The sequence below is a fragment of the Numenius arquata genome, chromosome 9 (genome assembly GCF_964106895.1).
Source record: "Numenius arquata chromosome 9, bNumArq3.hap1.1, whole genome shotgun sequence".
Lineage (NCBI taxonomy): Eukaryota > Metazoa > Chordata > Aves > Charadriiformes > Scolopacidae > Numenius > Numenius arquata.
Genome location: NC_133584.1, coordinates 57,787,936 through 57,804,682, shown reverse-complemented (window position 1 = coordinate 57,804,682; position 16,747 = coordinate 57,787,936). Strand labels below are relative to the sequence as shown.

Genomic DNA, 16,747 nt, shown 5'->3' with positions numbered 1-16,747 from the left:
GTACTTATACCTCTTTAGAAATACCAGCTGAACGGGATGTCGGCACTCTGGGGATAAGGGACCACATGAACTCCAGCATGTAAATGCCTCAGGGCATCTTCACAAGAAAAGCAGGGGCCTGTTCCAGGGCCTGAATTTATGTACAAAGTTGACTCTGAAGGTATATAGGTGTCAAAGTGCTGGTTTCTTGTCTCAGAATGACCGCTGAGGTACGTCAATGGAGAAGCAGGAACATGCTGTCTGGCATGTAGTCCAAAGACATATTAAGATATAGGTGTTGTAAGACCATGTGTAAAGTATTTATTATAGTATTACATACATACATATATGGAGTTATCTATATATGTGGATATATATCTATATAGATATAGATATTGATACAGATATAGATATCTCCATATACTTATAACCTGAGACACATGGCATGGGATAGTATCTATAATGCAAGAAATGCCTTCCTATTCTGGCATTAAATGCAGGTCTAGAACTTTATTTTAATGAGAAGCCTTAGCTCCTCCTAGTCACAAGTGATGAATCAACATCAAGTGTTGTCCATGGCTTTGCAAAGGGAGAACTAGGGTGCACAGAGTACTTGGAGATGGGCCTTTAAAGGAGGCACATATGTCTACTTTGAGGACAAACTGCCAAACACCCACAACTCCCATTACCTTCCCTTCAGAGAGAGCAGAGGGAGAGTCAGCACCCCACAGGATCCAATCATTTAGTGGGCAGTACAGTCTGATGAAATGTATTTTGAAAGCTACTTCAAGGGAGTCACAAAATCTTCTTTATTCTGAACAAAAGACAAATGCAGTTCCCTTTTATTAAATATTTAGCGAGTCAGAGTGTGGCAAAGAGATGTTTACAGCTCACAATGTGGACGGCTGATGCATCTGTGTAGGTATTGCCTGTGTCAATCAGAGTATGGTACACCTTTAATACACATTGTAAAAGTACACACCAAACAAGCAATGGTTGTTATTGGGAACCATGCCAGAGACAGAATAAAGGCTTTTATACTGCCAGACTCTTAGTGAAGATATTTGCTTATTGGTTGAGATAAACAAATAAAAATTAAAAAATCAAATGGTAGATGTTTGGGATACATTTTCATGAGCAGGTTTCCATCTGTACCCTGGCATAATTTGTGATTTGGAGGCAGCTCAGAAGATGCAGTTGATGCTGAATGCAATAATCCCAAGCGCTTTAGTGGTAGTTCCTGGAGACAGCAGACTATTCATAACACTGCTGCATAGTCTTGCTCCTTGTTTTACAGTAATATTCACTTAACTGATATAGATCCCAATGGGCTTGATCCATCCAGTTTCCATTTAAACCAATAGAAGTGTACTCATAAACTATTAGAGTATTGCTAAGAATCTTTAACCTCCTGTCTGTGTAGAGTCCTTGATATCTGTAAGATTGTTTCTCTCCTCTCAACTGAAGTTCATAGGTATTTGTACCTGCAGGCAAATTTTTCCCAATTGGAACATGCTTCCCACATTGTTCTGATGAAGCTTGGCTTTGTTCAAGTGGACAATACTGACATAAATTTAATTAGTTTCAGATAAAAGTACTTACAGCTACTTACCCTAGTCCCCAAGACTCCATCTGACAGTGTTTCTGATTTTTTTTTAATGAATTGATGAAAAAAAAAAAAAAGGGCTTTTAGATTTTTATTAAAAGTAGAACTCAAACAAGTAAAAGAAATATCCATCTGTCAAAATGACTAGAATTGTGGGGTTAGGACTGATAACGAGTCAGGTAGTAAAACAGGTAGTGAGTTGATGTGTTAATCCACATCCTTCAAATTGGTCTATAGAGAGTGCCAGGGCCAGTTTTGTTAAACTCCTGTCCTTCCCAGGCACATCTCCGTTCAAAATGCATTTTGCAAGTGATTCAGGGAACCAAAACCCCTCTATATGTCTGATTTTCAAAAGGGCAGTATTAAGCATCTTCCATTCCTTGAAGCTCAGATGCTCAGTTGTAATGAACTCTTGACCATAGAAACTATCAGTAGTGGCTGGCTTAATTCTGACTTCATTTGCAGAAAACTTTAGTATCTCTGGGTGAAGAGCATTACCCAAAGCTTGTGCATGTCAAGACACTAAATAGTTACCATGCTAACAGCAAGGACACTGGCATTTTTTATTTATAATGCTCATTATCAATATGATGGAAAAGATTAACAAGTTCATCAGGAGTTTTCTGCATCATGGACTTAAGCTTACCTCTAGTGAATGTTGGATCTGAAGTTAGATGGACTTACGGGTTGTTCCTACATGCATTTTTAACAGCAGCATCGCTGTTGAAAGGCTATAACCTGTTGTTTTAGCTTTGAAACCAGTGTTCTTACTTTTGAAATAAACTCTGACTGCTTTGACTTCTCAGGGGCTAAGTTTACTGTGCTGTCTCAGCCATTTACCATCTTCCCTGTCACCACGGGAGTGAAGGCCAGCATGATCCTTGTTGTCATACTAAGTTCAGCAGCATCTGCGTTCGTCCTCACTCTTGCCTTGTGCTGGTTCAAGAAGAGCAAAAGCAACAGTAAGTTGGAAATGCCCAGTAAAATTTATACTTGCAGACTCCCTGTTTTATTTAACAGCTCTCCAGAGTGGCCACAACAGGATTCAGACAGTGTCACTCACAGAAAGGTCTGAGAAGTTAATTAACAGTATAGTTCATGGTTCAGGGTTATACAGTTTTGTGCCTGTAACATATGTCTGAGTCCTGGCTGGAAAAAGTTTTAACTGTATGTGAAACATGATGAAAATCAGATTTCTATAGCACAGACAAGGAATTGAGAAAAGAAGGAAATACTTGTTATAATTTCAGTGATCTGTTCCACCACTGCGGTTCCCTGATAAAGGATGACATAGCAAAGTATTGCTGTAGTAAGGTTATTGAAAGTCTTGGTGTTGACCAAGGACCAGACACAGCTGCAGTGGGAATGTCACGAGACAGAGGCACAGCCACACTCACATCCCGTATCCCACTGTCAGCACCATATGAGTCAAAGCAGTCAGGAGAGGGCTACAGCCTTTCTGGAATTCTCCCCCAAGCAAATCCACACCCCTACTGATTTACCTTAAGGTTGCCTTCTTTTTAGCATTGACCTTAAAACAAATATAGGTACCTCAAGGAGGCTTTACAACTGCAGAAAGCAGAAAGTTATTTGTGTAAGAGAAGAACTGAAGATAAAAGGATCTGACTGTAACTGTTGGTCATTTGTTTGCCAAACATTCATCTTAAACTCATGGATATGTTGAAAGTTACCAAAAACTTGGCCTTTCAGATGTGCTAACTGAAATTGGAACTTAGCCAAATGTACAGGTAACCCGTAGTGGAGGAGCAAGCGCACATCCCAGTTAATAAGACATCTCCCACTAGTTTCAAGACCTTCTCCCTAGTTTCTCCAAACATTTGCTTTCAAGTAACTTTGCAAATCCAGGCTAAAGGGTCTTTCTCCTAAACTGCACCATAAGCACTAGCTCCAGTCAGGTCTGAATTACTAATATTACTAACCATAGAGACCATAAGAAAAGATTTTGCTGAAGAGAACGGGTAGGCTCCCTAATGGCAAAACATAGGATGGCATGAACATAAAAGAACTCCCTCTGTTTTTGGGCAGAAAGAACACTTTTAGATTATCTGTTAATTCACCAGAAATATATTGTTGCTTGAAGTGATAATTGCTGCTGAGCTGAGGATGGATTGAGAGTGATGTAATTGTATGTTTCATTACAGAAACAAGGACTGAACGAGCTGATGCACCAAAGGCCAGTACCAAAGCACTCCGTAAACAAGCACCGCCTCATGCAGCTCATGTCCAGCCTTGCTATAATCAAGGAGAAAATAAAAGTGCTGTGCCTGTAGCAGGAGGTGAGACTGCAGTTTGACAACAATCTAAATATATAAACAGACAGATATCAAAAGTTGGTTTAGGTTTCTTAACAAACTGTAGGTTTGTATAGCATCAATGGCACAGTTCTCAGATCTATCACTTTATTACCTCATATTCCTTCTCCTCCCTGGTATTTTTCTATTTGTCATTTTCATAGAATGATAGAATGGTTTGGGTTGGAAAGGACCTTAAAGATCATCCAGTTCCAACCCCCCTGCCATGGGCAGAGACACCTCCGACTAGACCAGGTTGCTCAAAGCCCCATCCAGCCTGGCCTTGAACACTTTCAGGAATGGGGCATCCACAGCTTCTTATCTCCTTATCTCCTTTTTATCTACTGTTACATACATATTGTGTGAAATCCTACCTCTACTGAAGGCAGCAACATAATCCCCCTTCTGCTCCAGGAGTCCATGATTTCACCTAGTGTGTTTGGAATAGGGCAGGGACCAACATTCCCACAGTGTCCCCAGCATGCCTGGAGCAACAGGACTTCTTCCTGCTCTGGTCTCCAAGTGCTGCGGCAATAACTGCAAAGTGCTTAGAAATCTCTGGACAAATTTGCAGGCTGTAGAGGACAGCGAGGTACACTGGAGGTAGGACTCATTTGCACAGTCTCTGTTGCCTCCACCACTCACTGGACCTTCATGCCATGCTTTCTAAGCCATGAGTCCAAAATAGTACCCCAAAGCAGCTCCATTCCCAACCACCCTCCCCTGTGTGTCCCCCGGAGGCCCTGCCACAAACACCCTTCTTCTGCACACCTCCTTGAGACTTGTCTTTTCATCTTCTGCTGATCAAACATGACTTCTTCTGAGGTCACGGAAAAGCAGACAGCCTCAGGGGCATGTGGCTGGCAGCACAAATCACTGGCTTCCCTCGCTGCAAGTGTGAAATGTTCCTATAGTAGTTGGGTTGTGGGTTTGTTTTTTGTCTCACCTGCCCACAGTGCAGATCTAAGGGCATTCAGATAACCCTGCTGAACCACCCGTTCACTCTGTTTTGGGAATTGCTTTTTCCTCCTCCTTCCCGAAGTCTGTGGATTACATAAGAGGCAGGAAGAGGTGAGCTGGAGTTTTATCTCCTTTTAATTAACATCTATCACAAAAGCAGAGGGAGAGAGAGAAGGAGAGAGGAAATTCTGCAGTTTATGTGTTTTGATATTTGCTGTACTCCTCCAAAACACAGCGTTCAGCTGTGTGCCTTAGGATACATATCTGCTATAAATTCATTTTTTATCTAATTTGTCTGAGATCTAAGCTTCCTGTGGAGGTCTGAGATCAAAGGATCTGATTCTGTCTGATGTCGGCTCTGACACATAATGCGTGCTGACTTAGTTCTGTCTATAAACTCGCAGTGGGAGGCTGCCACTCTCCCTTGGCACCTTTACATAGTGAACTTTCATTTTGGCTGGGGAGGCTGACAGGTATAGCATTGATTGGAGCCGTCATGTAAATAATTCATGGAAAGATTTTTTTTGTCAGAAAAAGGCAATCCAGCCACTTAAAGTCTTTTAGGAATAGTTGCAAGACAAAAAGATTCCCCGATATGTTCAAATCTAAACAAGGATAACAATATCTTAAGTGAATTTAATACATATGACTTGGAAACGTCTAATGTTTGATTTCCCCTTATTTAAAGTGCTGTTGGTTTTGGAGAGAGAGAGAAGAGAGAGAGGAAATCAAAGCTGCAGTCTTTTTGTTTAGTTTCTGCTTTATAGCTGTTCCCCCCATAAGAAATCCCACCTTTCTAATACAATTAAGTGTTTGGAGCCTTTATTATTAATCACCACAGTAAGTCTTGCAAGGCAGAGTTTTTCTCTGTAGGTGCTTATACAGTGCAAAGTCCAGTGGAGGTAGGGGCCCTGGTTGTTGTCCCAGATCAAGTAGCTGAGGATGGTGATGATGATAAGGAAAGCTTTATGCATAGATATACAGTATTGCAGGGGAAAAGGGATTAAGATATTGCCTTGTCTGACCTTGGCACAACAAAAAATCTCCTCAGCTTCACATAATTATCTCTCTCTTGAATTAAATAACTTGAATTATCTCTCTCTTGAATTAAATAACTTTTGGTTGACTAACACATGGTTAACAGAACTGCACCTGGAGGTGGAGGAACATATTATTTCTTTTTGCAGTTTATTCCCCTGGTTCATCGCTTTCACATTTAAAAAACTGTATCCCATAACAGCTTATGTTTCCTAGCTTAAATTTCCAGTCCTTTCAGGTATTATACCTTATTGGTCTTTATCCTGGACTCCTTGGCCACCTTCCCTCAGAAATCTCTGTTGTATTTCTGAAGAGGTTCTTCCACTCTATAGGTAGGCATGGTCTGCAACCCTTGCTTCTAGGTTGCTCAGATCAAGTCCTCCTTCTTCCTTTATGCCAGTTTGCCATTTTCCCCACTAGTTACAAAATTTCATAAGAATCAATTTTAGTTTTAATTCAAAACCACTGCTGGAAATTCTGAATATCATTCATTTCAGTGGTAGTGTCTGGTACTGCCACACATCCCCATCTCTGAGAATTATTTCCCATATATAATTACTGCCTCAGCTCTGTCTCTTAGCTGGTACTTAATCCAGTTAATCACATGCTTTATTGATATTGAATAGTTTGTATTTAATTTTTAAAAATCAGGATATTTTAGATTACTTACCATGTCATATAAATCTCAAGGCAGTATTTCATCTTTGAAACTGCTCATATCCAGAAAACTTTTAGCTTTTTCCATTAATTCAAACTCACTTGAAAAGACCTGTTTCACAGTTGAAAATGGTGCCTTTGAAGATGAGGAGGGCATCAATACATATGAAGAAAGAACACGAAGCTTTACTATAGGGGATTCATGACAAGATTGTCTTGTTTATAGAATCATACAATGGTTTAGGTTGGAAAACTCCTTTAATGTCTTCAAGTCCAACCATTAACCAAACACTGCCAAATCCACCACTAAACCATGTCCCTCAGCACCATGTCTATGTGTCTTTTAAATACCTCCAGGGAGGGCAATTCCATTACTTCCCTCAGCAGCCTCTTCCAATGTTTGATAACCCTTTCACTGAGATTTTTCCTAATATCCATCCTAAACACTCCCTGGTGCAACTTGAGGCTGTTTCCTCTTGTCCTATCACCTGTTACTTGCAAGAACAGATTGATCCCACCTCGCTACACCCTCCTTTCAGGGAGTTGTAGAGAGTGAGAAGATCTCCCCTCAGCCTCCTTTTCTCCAGGCTGAACACCCCCAGCCACTCCTCATAAATTGAAATTGAAAGCTATGCATGTACGTAGCGCTTCTTAACAGGGAAAGTAAGTATAAGCATGAAAAAAATAGGAAAAATGTAGAAAATAAAAGAAGATAGGAGAAAATTAGTCCAGCAAATAGAGTTCCAATTAATGAATTATAGAAAGGAAAAGAGAATTAATCTCAGCAAAAGGTCTGAGAAACCATGGAAATGAATGGTGCAGGATGTTAAGAGTTCAACTTCAAGGATAAACGTGAAAAATAAGGACTGGTAACAATACATTTTCAGGGGTCATTTGTGATAACGACCTATAATATATGCTGATGAATGGACTACAAGAGCTGACGTTGACACTAACACGACATGTGTAGACTAGGACCAGTTCTGGGTTTGGAACAAGTATAAATGGTTTCGGTCTGGGCTGGTTTTATTTTATTTTCGGGGGGGGGGGGGGGGGGGGGGAAGGGAGAGGATTGCAAGAATTTTACAAGTGTTTTTAGCATCCAAATGAAGCAGACTGCCAATCTTGCACTGAAGTGATAGCACACCCTGTCAACTCAGAAGCCATCTGCTGTAACAGCACAAGTGATTCTGCCTCTGTGGTTGATAACCATTTGGTTTATTAAGATGTAAACATTTTTCACTTCCACATGAAAAATGTATGGTATATATTTTGGTTTTTTCTGCATTTTTTCAACATCATTTTTTAAACAACATTGCAGGTCACAGGCTTTGCCTTGAGTAGCATTCAAATGTTGGAAATCAAATGTTCTGCCTTATTTACAGCCTGATTCATAGAGGGTTGATGTATTTTATAAGTAGTATTAAAACTATTATCAGTCTTAGCGATACATAGCTTTTTAACCAGCTGTATTCTATATACTTTATTATTAAGCATTTATTGAAATATTTGTTAACCATTGGAAGAAGCTGTAAGAGTTGTTAGTGTACCGATAAGAACAAACCAGTTGTTCTATTTGCTTTCTTTTTATTCATGAAAACAGCTTATGATGGTTTGGTTTTTAACAACTTATTTCTTCTAACCTAAAATTTGTGGCCAGTTACAATTATTTCTCCAACAATAACTGCTTTTTCATTAATGTCTTTAACACACAGCGAAGGCATAGAAGGGTAAGGAACATGAAGGTAAGATCTCACATTTATTGTAAAGCACAAACAAGTCTTGTTTTCACAGATATGGAAGGAACTGGAGCAATGGGGCATGCCACAGGACAACTGGAGGACCTGAACCTGAAGCCCTGGGAAGCCAAGTCAGTGAGAAAGATGAGCACTGTCCAGTGTAAGACAGGTGACAGAGACACCTTTTCTTCTGCTAGGATAATTGACAGTCACCAACAGGTACATAGAGTAACATCTCCCGGTGACTCTCTGGAACTTCAGCAGCCAACGGTCCCGAGGTGCTCCAGACAGAAAGATGTTCCCAAGCCTTCAGCTGGTTACAAGAAGGAGAGAGAGAAGACTGAACGGATGCCCAAACCGCAGAATGATCTTGGAGAACACGTTGCTGTGGTAGCAGCAGAGGTGTAAGAGAAGTGATGTGAGGTGGTGGACCACTGACAAAGCAAATTTTGCCTGGCTTGCAGTCAATGCAAAGTTGAGTCTTTGTCTCTGTGGTTGGAGCAAAACATACACATATTTGCACAGGGAACCAGACTGCAAAGCTGCACATGTACAAATGAACCTGTTGTCTGGTTTTCCAGCCAACTGGGAGACTCTGACCATGTCTGTGGTGTTGACCTTTCTTAGCTTCCAAAGGCAGTGGGTGCACCCAAACTGCCTGGTGTGAATAGTCCGTCTAACACCTCTAAAACTCTCTCCAAGAGTTGTTTGGGGGAGTGATATCTGGCTTGCTGGGTCAAAAGCACTCAAGAATTAGCCTAACAAGTCAACAGTGCAGATGGTTGGATTCCTGATACTTTTATATACTATCACTGATGTAGTCTTAGTGCTTAGAGCAATGCTGATTGGTATGTATGCATATAAATAAATATATTTTTATGAATTTTCCCATTTCTTCCAATCATACCTTTAGTTTCATTCAAAGAATGTCAGTATGTGCATAAATCTTTTCCTTTTTCTGTGGAAATATAAACACTTATTCAACTTCCATTTCATTGTGACTTGTGTAAGTTTCATTCCTCCCTTGTTAAATGTGTGTTGTTATTTTTGCTTTAATTAAAGTATTTCACTGGGTTAAATCTTCACCATGGCATAATTTTCTAACACTCTTAAAACACTGGCTTGTTGTGAACACTACTCTTTATGAATGGTAATAATAATGCTGATGTTCTTGGGTTGCTCAGAGAATTCCTCTGTGCTTTGCTTTACTGAGCTGGAAGATGAGGAACTTTATTATGCCCTCTCTGTACCATAAAATTCTTGGTTGCAAGGTGGTCTGGTGTCACAAGATAAAATTTATAGTCCTCTGCAGAAAAAATACTTAAGCAGAAAGATGAGGTTTCTGGCTAGATCAGCAGTGGAAGAGGAGGTAAGAAAACTTAATTTGGAAAAAAACCCGACAAATAACAAGAGCAAACCAGTTCATTTCAAGCTGAAGGAGCTAAGGTGCAGATTTTGGGCAGTGAGTTATACAGATTTCTAGGCACAAAAATGAATTCACCAACATTGTCTCCTGCTCTGTGTTGTGTCTATAAACATTATTTTCATGTGAAATCAGGCTGAGGTGACATGGGTTTCTGGCTGACTGCACAGGAGCTTTTCTGGCTTAAGACAGTTGAGGATGAGAACTTTACATTACTAAGTGCAATAGATCAGCCTTTCCAACCTCTTCTGTGATATAGAAAAGAAATTTCTTACAGTACTTTCTGAAAAGGCCAAAATATTCTTTATGTGAATCGATGTGGTAGATCCCTAAGGTTCATGAATCAGGGTATGTATAAAAAGACACACTTTGGAGAGACATCCAGGTTTGGTGAAATGATTTGGAGAACCTTCCATTCCTTCATAGCTGATATGCACTTTTGGATGCTTTCACGTGATAGAAACATGGTAGGATCCTTTCCTCCCTTCAGAAATACAATCTCTCTGTCCCCTGAAGTCCACCACCCTTCTGTAGTTCTACTCCAAGTAAGTGACTCTGTCACATCCAAGCAGTGTGAAAGCAAATAATATATAATCACAAATGTCAGAATGTAAGCAAATAATAATGAATGTAAATTATATACAAACATTATACAACGGAGCCTAGGTTTTGGGGAAAAAACAGACCAGACATATTGAAAAACATTTAAGGGCTTTAATTAATCCTTTAATTCGTAATCCTTTTGTTTATCCATATTTTGTTTACAGAATAAGTAATGTCTTGCATGTTTAGACCTCTAATGGAATGAGCAGGGTGAAAAAATGTTTTAACTGCAGCATTATTGATCTTGATTTTGCACAGTGCTGTGCATTAACTGAGTGGTGGAGCATGGGAAAGAAGTGGGGAGAAAGTGAAACAAAACATTAAGAAAAGTTAATGGTTGGACTTGATAATCTTAAAGATTTTTTCCAACCTAATGATTCTATGATTAGTGCAAATACGAAGTGAATTCTGAATAAGTAAGAAATTTAGGGAATCTTGTGTCATGTACCAGGAAAAAAAAAAATCATTCTAGCAGTCAGGGAGAAAGAAGATGTGACTGAGACTTAGTGGTTGAAGAACATAGTTAAACCTTTTCTAAAACATAGTTGGTTTTAAACTGATGCCAACAGCACTTGGATGAAATGGGATCCTGCTGTTTTGTGGCTGATGGAGATCCAGATTTATTTTGAAATTTTTTCCATCTAGACAGACAAAGATAAAAACAGCCTCTCGCTCTTACAGGGAATGTATGGTTAGATAAACAGACATACCCAAGCTGCTCCAGAATGTCCTGGACAAGGTAAAGATAGAGAATACATATCTCATGTCCCAAGCCAAAGGCTTCGTTTTACAACAGCTCGAATACCAGGTTGGCCTGTGGGGCATCTGCATGTCATTACTGTCGTGTCATCGGTACTTTTGGTGACCCTGCTATAGACCCTTAGTCTTTGTGTTGTTGAGTCCCCTTAATCCTTACACTATAATTAGGGCAACATTGGTTTCCACCTTTGCTTGGATATTTTATGGGTAAGTTTGTGCATTGAAATACTCCCTGATAGGAAGATATACATTCCAAAAGACAGGGTGAGGGCAGGGCAGGGTAGGAATGGAGTGGAATGAGCCAGAGGAAGAACCCACAGTGTGACACATGGGTTACCAAAGAGGGATGGGGTGCCTTGATAGACTTGAGGTCATTAAAGACTTCTGGTCCAGCTGCAGGGCATTCAGCTGAAAAGAGTTCACTTTTTTTTATACTGTCAAAGTCCAGCTTCTGTGAGGACACATAAAAAGGCAACAGCAGGATTTCAGCTCATCTTTTCAAAGAAGCCTATAGGCATGTCATGGCGAAGACTCATGCTCTAGAGCAGCCCACATTCAGGCCAGCTCTGCGAGGGACACTAAGCCCTTTCAGCAAATCTACTTGAGCTTAGCAAAGTGCAAACTTCCCTACACTGAACACCAAGGAAGCCTTCAAAGTGCCAAAATGAGTGTAAAAGTCTCTGCATCTGCCTGTGCAGATCCATCTTCCGAGTCCCAAAGTCTTTCTTGACAGTCAAGTTAAATGTCAGTGAAATTTGACAAGTTTGGCTCTAGTACAGCCAATGGCAAAAATTTCATTGTTTGCTGGATTTGGGGTTTCCACCTGCTAACCTTTTTCTGTAGTCTGATCTCCAACAGCACTTGAGTTCCTTTATCAATACAAATAAGAATGTAGCTGAAAGGATGCCTTGTCTGAATTCCTAGACAATGTATGGTCAAAACTATTCTTCCCTTTTTTCCTCCCCATTTTCTGGAAGTGGTATTTTTTCCTCTCATGTCTGAAGTAGACGAGTGCATTACAGACAAATTTGCCTAAGGCTCTGGGCCAGAGTTGATGAGACTTCACAAAGATACAGGAACAGGCACATGGATAGAAAAAAAGAAAGCCTGTGAAAAATTAAAATGACAAGCCTGGTTAGGAAGCAGAGATAACTGGTGATGTAGTAAAATTAATTACAGACTGGGTTGAAGGAATTGTGTGCCTAAGACAAAATTAAAAAAAAAGAAAAAGAAAAACCAAATAACAGCAATGAGATTATAAACCCTTTCATCATCTCTATACGGTATAACTCCCAATCCCTATTTATTATGACATTTATTTTGACATTTATTTCTATAGGATGAGAGGTATCAATGGCAAATAAAGGAAGCAACTGTCCGGTCAGAAGGCTATACTCTGAGCTTCTGATTCTGCAATGAGTAGCCTCATTAAGAGTGAAATTACAGTCAAAAAATTCTTTAGTGGACTAGGAACTGTGAAAGAAAACCATGCAGGAAAGTTGCATGATGTAACACTCCAAGAGTGATTATGGGTACTTACTGAGTATGCAGACTCACAGGTTTTTTAGATTTAATTTTTGCAATCATTATGCATTTGCCAGGACTTGAAATTATTCCAACTATGTACCTACTAAAATGTGCGAAAAGTTGGGTGATGATTTCTTGTTCCACATTATAAAGATGATTTCAAGAGCAAAAGCCAGATACACCATAAGATCATTCCAAGATGTCATAACACACCAGCAAAAGTGTGTTATCTCACTCCAATATCCCTCCAATTTAGAGAGAAGAATGTTGTAGGGGACTGTGTCAAAGGCCTTAGAGAAGCCCAGTTAGAATACATCTGTAGCTTTTCCTGTATCCACTGATGTAGTCACTCCGTCGTTCTCACTGGCTCAAACCTTTGTATGCATGTGCAGGTCTGCAGACACCAAGAAGGTACCATCAATCTGCCACTGTCTCACCAGAGCATTTAAAAATTTTCATTTTTTAAAGTAGATAAGGAAACCTGAGTAACCGTTCCATTAGTGAGATTTCCAAAAAGGAAAATAGAAAGACACAGAGAATGTTTTACTTTTGAAACTGGAAGTTGAGATCTCCTTTGAAGGAGGGTGGATACTTGGGGAAGAATATAACAAAAAGGCAAATATGAAATGAGCCTTCCCTGGATTCAACCCTAAGGAATAGGAGACTCCTAGGAATGGTGGTTGCTCCTAGTACCCATTGGATGGACCTATTGTCCCTGAATGTTTTCTGAAAGTGCAGCATGGGTGTCATGTTACACTGAATTACCTATAACCTGTGTGAAAAAAATTATTCCAGATTTTATTTTAAATGTTCTGCCTGTTATTTTCTAGGTTTTGTTGCCTGATAAATATAGGGAGTAATGTTTATTCTCCTTGCTTTTCTAAATGTCCTACACATTCTTTATCACACTTAGCTCTTTTCCAAGTTCTGCAGGAGTTCTGTGGGATGCAGGGATCTGACTTAAAATTCAGCTGAAAACATAAGGGTTAGTACCCCAAAAGGAACAGAAGAAAATGAGAATATATGCTCAGTCCTCCTGTGAAATACCTTCCTCCCCTTGGATTTGTGCAGTTAAACCTTATGCAGTGGGAGGCAACTCCATTGTTTCCAGAGGGGGATTCAGTTTTCTCTGGGAAAAATAATTTCTCAGAGGCACTGAGTGAGGAGTGAGACTAGGCTGACTAGGACCCTGATCTTGGCTCCTCAGTTAGAAACCTAAATCCAGGTGGAAAAAAATCAGGGATGATAGGGTTTAATACGAAAACCAGGCACTTCAACTTGGGATCAGAAGGGAAAAAGAACAGAAAGAGGTGACATGGCCAAAACAATGTCATGGAAAAGGATATCTGCAGCACTGGGGAAGATGGACTGAAGCCAGATCTCACTGCGTTTGTCAGTGAGAAGAGCTACACGCAAACAGAGCATGGAGCATGCGCTGAACTGCTCTGCTCCTTTGGGTGTAGCTCATCTAATTCATTTCCCAGTAGGTCATTTGGCCATCCCCAGGGACAGGTTAGATGTGGTTGGATTAATTTGTGCTTTCCCTCTCGATACACCTCTCCCTTACAGAGTACATTAAAGATGAAGCCAGTGCTCAGGACACGCCAGGTCTCGCAGCCGTCAAAGGCAACGATGCTAAAAATATCCCACCCTTGCTCTCTCTCCCCCGCCTCGACCGTCTCTCCCTGTCTAGGTGCTGACAAAAGTTATTTGTCGTATTCCCTTCATTCGGTGAGTGACAGGAGACTGGTGTCAAGTGAGAAAATGAAATGTAAATTTTATTAAACACCTTCTCATCTCTGTGTATCAATCCAGATTCCAGCCTAACACAGCAAATCAAATCCTGTCTTCACCAGGCCTGAGGGCACACAAAGAATCATTTCTCCTTAATACCATTCCCTCCTAGTAAAATATTTTTCTGTTTAGTAAATGAAAATTTAAAATGCAAACCCTATTTTAATCCCAGAGAAAAGATGTGCATTGCAGGGAGAAGGATGCTGCATTTCATTCTGTCATGCCTCATGCTTTCTTCTTGTTTCCAGACACAGCAACGATGATTAGCTGAATCATAAATTGCAGCTCCCTTTTAAGACTTGCCCATTGGGACTTTTTATCTTCATGTCCACCACTGGGCTTAGTAGCTTATGAGTCCAAAGATGATTCAGTAGCCTCTTGTTTAATCTAAAATTGCATGGTAATTTATATGATGTACTGAAGTCTGAAACACTATTCCCAAGTGAATGGCATCAGAAGTTCTTTGCTGTGGGTCCTAATACCTCTCTTTCTCTGAGGATGAGAGTCTTGGTCCGCTGTGAGAGGTTAAATTGTCAGAAAAGGAAGCTTTTAATTCAAGACTTCGTGTTGTTGAGCGAAATCATGGTTGCTTTGATTTCCTTGATATCCACAGACAGAGCGTACAATAATTTGTTTCTGTCAGTAACAGAATGAAGACATTTGTATCTGTTTATCCAGGCTGTTCAGAGGTTGAAATTAGGACAGAGACAATGCATATATGAGATAAACCCTGAACACAAAACAAATTTTCTTTTACTCCCACGAGGTGGAACAGGAGAATATTTTTATTGAAGTTACTGATTAACCAACCCTCCATCTTAGTGCATGATGCTGGAAGCACTGGACTGTTGCTGTCTGAGACCACTGCTCCTCAGTGGAGGAGCAAAACCATGACCACCTACCTTTCATCTACACTCAGTACCCCTAGTTAGGTGTCTAATCTAATCTAACTCTTCCTTGTGCATGGTTATTATAGTCAGACATGCACTCAGGGGGGTGCTTCACTTCACTTTTCATACATGGCTACTGCATGATGGGCTGAATCAGCCTGTGGAAGTGCTTGTGTCTCTGCAGATGTTAGATGAGTAGCTTAGATGAGATGGTTGACTTCTAGCCTTGTCAAGTGGACATTTCAGCTTAATCTGGCTATGCCCTTCCTACTTTCAGTGAGGTCTTTCACTGACCAGTTCCCAACTTATCATGAGTTATTTTCTGATGGGAAAAGTAAAGCAGAGTGCACAAATACTGCACAAGTAAAGGTTTTGTGCCAGTTTTTCCCTCTGAAAATAGTTACTTGCTCTGTAATTGCTCCTCTTAGTGGTAACTCAGCTAGTACAAGCTTACCTTGGAGGTGGGGGTCCTGAGATTGCCTGGTTCCTTGACCTGAGGCAGCCTCTAAGAGGTTACAGGGATTCAGCGCTTCACCCATCTCACGATCCTGGGATTTAACCACAAGGTCAGTCAAGGTTCCTGTCTTGAAGATCCTGCAAGAATTGTCTACATCACTTCATTTCAAGGAGTCTGAGGGTCTATGCAGTCCCCAAAAGCTCTGGAAAAATTTGTAATAATTCTAAAGAAAATGTTTTCATAATTTACAAAAAAATAAAAATTGACACCTCTGGTATTCTTTTTTAAATTCATGTTTTCCCTTCAAAGAGAAATACTAGACTCTTGCCAGCCCTAATCATTGCTTTTCCTAACCCCTTTTGGAGGAAAAGCTATGCCATTGTCCATGAATCAGGGATAGATGACACAAAGCAGAGGAACATTAAGAAACTCGCAAAAACTTGCACTAGGAACAAGTGGAAAATAAATCAGCAAAAGCATCCATTTCCCTTGGCTATCTCTCCTCAGACAAATTCACTGCACCATTTTTGCTATTTAAGCCTGTTTCGGAGAGGAAAATGGAGACAGGTAACACTGAAAAAGTGATGCAGGGCAAGACTTGCAGCTTATGCATTAGGCTGGATATCAACAGTCCTCAGTTCAAGTCTGCATCCTGCCACTAATTCCCCTCTCCAACCTCAGGCCACTCATTTAATGTCTCTGCCCCGCAGCTCCTCACCTGAAAAATGAGAATGCTAATACAGCTTTTCTCCATACCTCGGTCCACTTTGCCCACTCAAGCTTCAGGGTCCTAAAGACTGAGACTGTTTCTAATTAATTATTTTCCAGGTGCAGCTGAATCCTGGCATCCCAGTTGCCATTGAAACCACCTTTGAAACAAAAGACGAATAGTGTTAATAGTAATAGTGATTGTAATTATAATTGTAATAGTAGTAGAAATAGAAATAGAAATAGAAATAGAAATAGAAATAGAAATAGAAGTGTACCTAGACTGGTTTCACTT

General features: G+C 40.2%; 1 protein-coding gene across 1 annotated transcript in view; it reads left to right on the top strand.

Annotated features, from left to right (window-relative positions):
* Positions 1-8,699, top strand: part of PKHD1 (PKHD1 ciliary IPT domain containing fibrocystin/polyductin) — a 248,200-nt gene extending 239,501 nt beyond the window's left edge. Inside the window, exons 63-65 of the mRNA XM_074153149.1 lie at positions 2,392-2,547; positions 3,748-3,882; positions 8,347-8,699. Of these exons, the coding sequence (XP_074009250.1) occupies positions 2,392-2,547; positions 3,748-3,882; positions 8,347-8,699 (644 nt within the window). The remainder of the gene's footprint in view (positions 1-2,391; positions 2,548-3,747; positions 3,883-8,346) is intronic.
* Positions 8,700-16,747: the final 8,048 nt, after the last annotated feature.